Source organism: Ochotona curzoniae, unplaced genomic scaffold, assembly GCF_017591425.1.
Source record: "Ochotona curzoniae isolate NIBS_2020 unplaced genomic scaffold, NIBS_Ocur_1.0 scaffold_3171, whole genome shotgun sequence".
Classification (NCBI taxonomy): Eukaryota; Metazoa; Chordata; class Mammalia; order Lagomorpha; family Ochotonidae; genus Ochotona; species Ochotona curzoniae.
In genome coordinates this window covers 123,402-133,087 of record NW_024467104.1, presented here as the reverse complement: position 1 = coordinate 133,087, position 9,686 = coordinate 123,402, and the positions used below count along the sequence as shown (strand labels likewise).

The 9,686-nt window shown below is 39.7% G+C and overlaps 1 protein-coding gene across 1 annotated transcript; it reads right to left on the bottom strand.

Annotated features, from left to right (window-relative positions):
* Nucleotides 1-401: 401 nt before the first annotated feature.
* LOC121172215 (olfactory receptor 4A47-like) lies at nt 402-2,563 on the bottom strand. Its single transcript, XM_041004066.1, has 2 exons — nt 2,555-2,563; nt 402-1,319 (listed from the first exon to the last, which is right to left on the bottom strand). Exon 2 carries the CDS (start codon nt 1,317-1,319, stop codon nt 402-404), a length of 918 nt encoding a protein of 305 aa, XP_040860000.1. The 5' UTR covers nt 2,555-2,563.
* Between the last annotated feature and the right edge of the window lie 7,123 nt (nt 2,564-9,686).

Genomic DNA, 9,686 nt, shown 5'->3' with positions numbered 1-9,686 from the left:
ATGCTTATAATCATATACACAGTATTAGTTACCTTGAAAAACACTATCTGGGAGTAAATAATGTAACATTGCAAAAATGAACTAAAATCAGTCTCAAAAAGAAAATAAAGTAAAAAAATTAATACCCAGTGTAAAAATATAATTTCTCCATTAATTACATATTATTCAATCCTTACTATATTTAACAATACATTGTAACTGAAGTAAAAATTAAACATAAGTCTTACTTTAGAGCCATACAAAAATTTGAATAATAAAACTACTGTCTTTTGAATCATAATTGTCACAAATGCTAATGCTTTGGGGAAGAAAAAGCAGTTAGCATTAAAGTTAGTAAAATGTCTATTCCCAAAAACAGGGATTTAAGCATATGATTCTCAATGCACAAAGTGATTAACATGTTACATTACATGACTTTTCCAGAGATTCTTCATAGCATTTATCATCTCTGCATTTCTCAGAGTATAGATTAAGGGGTTCAACATGGGGCTTATGACTGTGTAAAACACACTCACTAATTTGTCAAAGGGGAAGGTCTTTGCAGGTCTGGCATACATAAAAATGCAGGGAACAAAGAAGAAGACCACCACGGTGATGTGAGAACCACAGGTCTGGAGCGCTTTCCGCCTCCCTTCCTGACTCAGGTTCTTTAAGGAATGCCAGATGACACCATAAGAAATGAGTAAAAGCAGAAACACAATACTGCAGATCACACCCCCGTTGGCCACCACTAAGAGGTCAATCACATAGGTGTCAGTACAGACAAGTTTCAATAAGGGGTACATGTCACACATGTAATGATCCATGACATTGGGGCCACAGAATGGAAGTCCATAAATAGTGCTGAGTTGGATGATTGAATGTAAGAACCCTCCAAGCCAGGACGATGCCAACAGCAGAACACACACCCACTGCCTCATGATAACCAAATAGTGCAAGGGCTTACAGATGGCCACATAGCGGTCATAAGCCATTGCCAATAGAATAAAGACTCCAGAACCACTGAAAAAGTGCTCAGTGAAGAGCTGGATCATGCATGCTTGGAAGGATATGGTGTTTTTCCCAAAGAGTAAGTCTGAAATCAATTTAGGGTTAATGGCTGAGGAATAAATGACATCCATAAAGGATAAGTTGGCAAGAAAGAAGTACATGGGTGAGCCCAGACTCTTGCTGACAGACACAGTCACAACAATGAGCAGGTTGCCCAACACAGTCAAGATGTAGATGATCAGGAACATCACAAAGAGCACTTTCTGTTCCTTGGGATTCTGGGTGAGGCCCAACAGGACAAAGTATGTCACGTTGCTCCTTGAATCCATCTGTTCCTTCGGTAGGTTCTGATTTCCAATCTTACAGGCAGTTTTCCTATACACGAAGGAGAGCATCCTTTAAGTAGAAGAATTTGTATTCATTGTCTAAAAACTTACAGAAATATCTTACATGTCAAATCTCTCAGGGACATGAGAATCATCACATCAGATGTGACACAGTCTCTGTTGTTAGCAATTTGATACATAAATATGGGCTCAGACCAAAACAAATTAACCACTATTATATGTGTATTCCTGCAATTAAAAAGTATCTCCAAACTAGAACGTCTAAATTACAATAGCATCTTCAGTGGTTTCTCAGAGGAAATATGCTTCATCTGAATTGTGATGACAAGTGAGAAAGGATATGAAGGGAATTCTACTAAAGAAGTATCATACAAAAATTCACTACATCAGAACACTTGAGAAGTCACTGAACATAATTCACATTCAAAGCACAAGGAACTCATTATTCACAGGTCTTTGCCACGACATTTTCATCTCAAATTGCATATCAATTTAATATTTCTCAAATGACTTTAAATGGTATTCACCTGTTCTTTCCTGTTTCTTCAATGGTTAAGTTATATCACCTGACACATTGTTCATCATGCTAGAAAGATCTTGCAAATTTTCTTTCCTCAACTCCTCTCAGATTACTTTGTGACTCATTTTGAAAACACTGCTCACTCCACCTGCAACTTTCCTCAACCTTCTTCAACCTCAGACCTCCCCATTTCCCCACCCACCGTGATAGCCTCTTGCTAGCTTCCTACTTCTACATTTCAAAATCCAAACGTTACTTACAAAAAGCAGATCATGTGATCCCTTTTATTCCTTACTGAGATCATTTCACCCTCTGTTCACAGCTCCTACAGTTTATTTCAATAGAACAGAGTCTACTTCAAGACCCTGGTTGGCTGAATTTAAGACCAGCTTCCCACTTTCATTCTCTCGTAAGCTTCTAAATCCACCCTATTCCTGACATTTGTTTTTGCTCTTCAAAATCATTATGCTTTTTCATATCCTTGGTTTCATTTTAAAAAAATAGTAGTTTCAGAAAACAGAAGCAATCAATGCTGATTTAATAATGAATAATGCTCACAGGACACATACATTGTGGTACTCCTTACAAATAATTTGATTTTGAGACATCAGAAATTCTGCTACCTCACTTAGGTGTAGAATCTAAACCAGGAGTCACATCTTCAGAGCCAAAATGTTTACACTAACTCAGGAATCACATTTTCAGTATTATTCCCCTGTTTACCAAGTAGATTTTATTTGTGGAGGTAATATTAGCCAATGACTATTTGTGGTAGACCTGGAAATGTTCCTGGCTCCTGGATTCATACATGCTCACCTCTGGCCATTATAGCCACTTGGCAATAATCAGTGATACAAGATCTCTCTTGCTCTCCTTCACAGTGTAAATCTGCCATGAAAATAAAAATATTGTCCAAGGTTTCCTTAATGTGTTAGTGGCATGTACTTGCAAGTGGCAGAAAATTTTCCATGTTTTCCTGTTTCTCAATGATATTCAATCTCCTTGAAGAAGTCTCCATTTGGCTAGTCAACAATCATATATGCTTATAAATACGCCTCTCTTATTTCTAAAACCCTGCTCTTTATTTCACAAAGCTAAAAATTGTAAGTTCCTGGGCATTTAAATAAATCAAATATTTTATATGCATGCAGAAACCATTTTAGTTTATTCAAATTTTTATACTCATCTCTCTGACCTACAATTTGGTATATTTGGAAATGAAATTATCCCAAATAGGCACTGAAGTTTTTTGAAGATCTAATAAGTTGAAATATATGAATGCATGCTGTACTGCATTTAGACCAATATGGGTAACTACTAAAACTCCGTTTCATGCATATTTGTAGTGAGTATATAACTTACTGGTATATAAAACCCCAAGGGAATGAAACATATTCATCTTACCAGTTCCATTGAAATAGGCAAAAGAAAATTTAATGAATGGAAATACTAACTATTCTAGAACAACTATCATTATCTGTATGAAACTTCATCAGATACTTTGTGATTGTTACATGTACTTCATATAGATTTATACACATAAATAATCTTATGTAATATACAATAATGATTCTTCAATGTGGTATGAATGGAAATTCCCATTTTACAGTTGAGGAAAAAGTCTCTGATTGCTTTGTTAATTTTCACAACATCACATAGCTTTTAGTGACAGAAATGGAGTAAAATCAATTTTCTTAAGCTGAAAATTCATTTGTAACCCACAAAGTTTCCAACTTCTCACATTACAGCTTCGAAAAAATGCTTTCCTCCTTGACACAAATGGACACAATCAGAAACCAGGAATTCTACTATTACCTGTTATTGCTTCACCTTTTACAGTTTTTCTCAAGGTCTCAGGTAGGGCATCTTCACTGACTCACAGGAACCTAGGAATGTCTCTTCCACATTTTAACACTGCAGAGCGTGAAAAGCGACTTTGTTCTCTTAGGGACATACTGCATTTTGCATGACTATTTCCATTTTATTCACACGGTCTTCTAAATACTTGAATCAATCACTGTGAGTTGCACTAGAAATCTAGGTAAAAGGAAGCAGATAATATGAAGAGAAATTAAAATTTTCACATTAGGGAAATTCATGAAAATGTTAAGAAAACCATACATCTACCTAAGATGATCGCATGTAGAGTGCTACCAGGAAACATTTCTCTTGGAATTCACTTCTTTCCTAGCACCTTCAAGCAACAAAATTAACATTTAGGCAGTTGACCCACCTCTTTCTATCAAGTTAGGCTTGTGGAATACTGATTGCAGGCAGCAGTCTTGCAATCATGATTGTGCCCCTGGAAACAGCTGCATCAGTGCTTAAGAGTTTAGCATCTTCCCCAACAGAAGACAAAGTCACTGCACAGTTTATGTGTCTTCACACTGTATAGCACTGAGTATTGCCACTGGAAACTGTCCAAGATGAATGCTTAATTAAATTCACTGGGATTTTCCAATAAAATTTTAAACAGCTGTGTATGAAGGTATTATTAGAACAAACGCATAATCAAGGTCAGAGAGCTTCAAAAAAGGAGATAAAATTTTCTTTAGAACTATTGTTGAGACCATTCCTAGTCATAAATAAAATGTCAGCTAGTTTTAAATTTTTATTTATTTATGTTGTTTATTTGTGTATTTATCGAAAAATAGGGTTACAAAGAGTGATTTTCCATCTTCTGGTTCACTCCGCAAAAGCACCATTGACCAGAGCTGAGCCAGGCTGAACGCAGAAGTCAGAAGCTTCTTCTATGTGTCACACAGACGGGAGGGTCCCAAGGGCTCTGGCATCCTCCCTTGCTTCCCCAAGCCTTGATTAGGATGCTGAATTAGAAATGGAGCAGTAGAGATTTGAACCACTGCCCATATGGGATGCCAGCATGACAGACATAAGTTTCTCCCACAATTCCACTACAATGGGCACAGGGTCAGTCATTTAGTTACAATGATTTTTATTTCACTTACTATTATTTTCTTCAGTTATAAAGATGGCTTTCCGTTGGAGATTACTAATTCATATGTAATGTGAGATTGGACACATGACATGTTTATCTCTGATTTAGCTGTAATAACTGAAACCAATGCAGCCATTCCCATTTCAAAGCATTTTAATGATTGTCTATTTAGAAATAGGTTCTATGCTCTATGTTATAGATACATATTTAGCAGTACAGAAAGATGAGATCAAAGTCTTGCCTTGATAGCATTATGTCTTGTAATACAGTCAAACAGGAACAGATTAATATATTTATATATGATGTGTGATCAGTGTTAATATGACGACAAAGTAATGTGATAGAAAACAAGAAGAGCCACTATAATTAACACGGAAAGAGATCTTTTGCAAAAGCTCACATGTAAGTTGGAACCCAGAAGACATAGCTATTACGGGAAGAACTGTTATGTCAAGGAAAACTCCAACACTGGGAAGAACTTGGAAATCTGAAGGCAATGGGAAACCATTGTAGATGAAGGATAACATAAATGATGAGGCTACAACTGCAAACCCTGATAAGCAGGACAGATCTTGCTGGTGGAGTTGAATTTCAGGGCCATGATAGTGTCTCTGAAGCTTAAGCACTACCTGCAAGGTCTGCATTCTCTAGGAGCACCAGTGAGAATCTTCACGGCTCCACCTCTATTCCAACTTCCTGCTAATGCACACGCATATGAGTGACCCAGATTGACTTTCAGTATTTTGGCTTTGACCTGGTCCATCCTCAGGAGTTGTGGCCATTTGTGGTGAGAACCAGTGGGTGCAGGATGTGTCTCTCTCCTTTCCCCTTCTTTGCCCTTGATCTCTTCTTTGTAATTCTGCCTTTCAAATAAATGAGCACATTTTTAAAACTTAATTTGAATTTCTCTTGAAGGTAATATGTTACATATATTGAAAATTATGTAATACCTCATAGATTTGTATAATTTATATATACAAATGTATATAATGTATATGTTCATATATGCAATCCAGCTCCCTGCTTATTGCCAACAAAAGCAGTAGAAGATGCCACAGTGTCTTGGGCCATTGAACCCACATAGGAGATCTGGAAGAAGCTTTCCCTGGATCCTGGCTTTGGATTGGCTGAGATCTCACTACTGTGGTAGGGGTCTAGCTTCTTACCTCGGCAGGCTGCTATCCATTTGTCCCAACAACTTTTGTTGAAGAAACCAACTTTTTTTTCTGAATTGCTTTCTATTTCCTTGTCAAAGATTAGTTGGCTGTGCATGTGTGGGCTCCATTCTGCTGTCTCTAATGTGTTCCATTAATCTTCTCTGTTTCTATACCAATATCAAACTGTTTTGATGATCTCTGCTCTGCAAAATGTCTTGAGTCTGGAATTTGGTTTCCTCTAGCTTGATTTTCATTTTTCAGGATCGCTTTGCCTATTCATGATCTCTTTTTTTCCAGATAAACTTTTGTATTTTTTTTCTATTTCTAAAAAGAATTTTGCTGGGATTTTTATTTGGATTGCATTGAATCTGTATATTACTTTTGGTAATTTGAGCATTTTGATGATGTTGGTGTAGCTCATCCAGGAACCCAGGTAAATTTCTCCATATTTTAATGTCTTCTAGTTCTTTTTTTAATGTTTTATAGTTCATCATAGAAGTCTTGCATGTATGTGGTTATATTAATTCCAAAGTATCTAAGATTCCTCTCTGCTATTTTAAAGGGGACTGTACTTCCATTTTCCTTCTCTGCCATGGAGTTATTTGTATGTACTAGCACCACTGATTTGTGTTCCTTAATTTTGTATCCTGCTGCTCTTCCAAATATCTCTTATGAATTCCAATAGTCTCTTGATTTAATCTTTTTATTTTCTTATGTACAGAAGCAGGTCATTTGCAAATAAGGGTAATTTTAATTCCTCTGTTCCAATCTTAATTCCACTAATTTCTTTTTCTTGCATAACAGTTCTGGCAAGGACTTTCTATACTATATTGAATAGCAATGGTAAAAGTCAACATCCTCGTCGAATTCCAGATCTTAGTGGTAAAACTTCCAGTATTTCCCCATTTAGTATGATGCTGCCATTGGGTTTTTCATACAGTACTTTGATTATGTTATAGAATGACCAGTGTGGTAGCCTGGTGGCTATATCCCTTGCCTTGCATGCACTGGGATCCCATATAGGCACTGTTTCCAATCCCAGCAGCCCCACTTCCCATCCAGCTCCCTGCTGTGGGCCTAGGAAAACAGTACATGATGGCCCAAAGCCTTGGGATCCCGCACCTGTGTGGGAGACCCTCCTGGCTCCTGGCTCCTGGCTTCAGATTGACTCAGTTCCAGTCACTGCAGACACTTGGGGAGTGAATCAATGGACAGAAGGTCTTCCTCTCTGTCTTTCCTCCTATCTGTTTGGAATGATCTTTCTATGCCTATCTTGCCGATGCTCTTTAGCATGAAGCGATGTTTTATTTTATTACATGCTTTCTTTGCATCTATTGAGATGATCCTATGATTTTTATTTTTCGATTTGTTGATGTGGTGTATTGATTGGCAAGTGTTAAACCATCCCTGCATGCCAGGGATAAATCCCATCTACCTATTGCAATTCTGATTAGCAGATTCTTCTCCTTAGGGCAGGATCCTTTCTCTTTTTTAAGATTGATTTATTTTTATTGGCAAGTCAGATATACAGAGAGGAGGAGAGATGCAGAAGAAGATCTGCAATCAGCTAATTCACTTCCCAAGTGCCTGTAACAGCAGGAACTGTGCCAATCCGAAGCCAGGGTCCTGTGTGCAGGGTCCCAAAGCTTTGTGCCATCCTCGACTGCTTTCCCCAGCCACAAGCAGGGAGCTGAATGGGAAGCAGGGCCACTGGGACACAAACTGTCACCCATATGGGATCTTGGCATGTCCAATGCGAAGACTTTAACCTCCAGGCTACCACGCCAGGCCCATAACAGGTTCCTAAGTTGTGTCACGAACAGGTGTACAGGTTGATTTTATTGACTGAGTTTAGTATCTTGCTCTTTGTTGTCACTGGTTCCACTCTATCTAGCAAGTTTCAGGCCTGGGCTCTTGTTCTAGGCTTCCACCAGATTCCCAACGTGGCCTCACCTCATGGCTCACCACTCTCCACCTTCCGTGATCCCATGCTACTGCTTGTACAGCCTTTCTCCCACTTCCAGTTCAAGTAGTGTCCAGGATTGGGGATACACCAGCTGTTCTAAATAACTGTGTCATAGGTAGCTGGAAGCTGCTGGCTGTTGTGTCTGAGGGCCACCCAGATCTATCTTGGGTGGAACCTGCACGGTACTACATTGATACCGTCTTCTTTAGGAGACAAGTGCAATGCACTGAGCCTAGCGTGATTTTTCTCACAGTCACCACATATGCAGCTCACTGCTGTCCCTACAGTCCTACAGCCTTGCCACACTACAGAAAATGGTGCCTGACATGGCACTGGTGGAAATCTGGGTCTACTAGCCATTATTTCTGAGGGCCACACAGATCTATCCTGTGGGCAACCCATAGGATGCCACATTGGAACTGTTTTCCCTGGGGAACAAGTGCAATGCACTGACCTAGAATTAATTATACTCTTAGCCTAGTACATGCACAGCTTGCTATTGTCCCTCCAGTTCCAGAGCCTTTGCCACACTACACAAAATGGCACCTGATGTGGCACTGGTAGAGTTCTGGGCCGACTGGCCTTTGCATCTGGGGATTACCTTGACCTACTTTGGGTGGAGCCTGGAGGATGAGAATTCGGCACTGCTCTCCCTGTGGGGTCAGTGCAATGTGCTGTGCCTGAAATGAGCCTGCTCCCAGCTGTCCCTCCTGCCCCACAGCCTTTCCCCCACTACAGAAAACTGGTGCCAGATGCGATGCTAATAGGTGTCTGGGCTGTGAAAGCCATGCTGTTCCTGTACCACCACTTGGAGTCTGCTACTCTGTCTTTGCTCATTGCTGAATCAGACATGTCAGCAGGACAAGCAGTTCTTCGCCTGTGTTCACCTCCTGAACACCTGGTGAACTCCCTTTCTCAGCTGACTGCTGCTAGAGTTCTGACTGCTGGTGGAGCTTGAATTGCCACTGGCCGACTGTCCCTGGGTTATCTGGTCACTGCAACACCACTCTGCTGTCTCCATTGCCTCCCTGTGTCCAAGGATCTCCAGATACCCTTCAGCTATAAGCCTGTCTTCTATTATTTCCTGAATCTGCCCTCTCTGCTTCACCCTGGCTAATGATTCTGTCAGTTTAAGCCTGGCCAATGATTCTGTCAGTTTAAACCTGGCCACACTCTATACCACCATCTTGCCTTCCTTCCACGGCAAGACTTTTAAATGGTGAAATGTTTCCAAATAGTCAAAATTAAGATAGACTAGCTACTTGAGAACTAATGCCAAGACTTCTATGATACTATGCAGATTCCAGAAAATTTATAACCATTCTAATGTGGAAATACAGGTAACTAGAGAGAGGAACTGAAATTTGGTAATATTCTCAACCAATCTATTCTATTATGGACTGTGGCATAACAGAACCCATCTTCCCACCAAAGGATAAGTTTAGTCAGTCCCATGCATTTGCTTAGCTTGCCAGAGTGACAAAGAGAGATAAAGAGAAACAGAAGTCTCCTGGTTCAATCCCCCAAGACCCACAATGACCCGTACTGGACCAGGCTGATGGCAACAGCCAGGAACTATATTAATTCTCTGTTATGGATGACATGGGACCAAGCACTTGACCATCATCAATTACTTTCCCAGGCACATTAGTGCAGAGCTGGATGGGAAGCAGAGCAGCCAGGCTATAACTAGTACTTTGTTATGGGATTCTAGCACTACTAGTGGCAGCCTAAGACACGATACCACAAC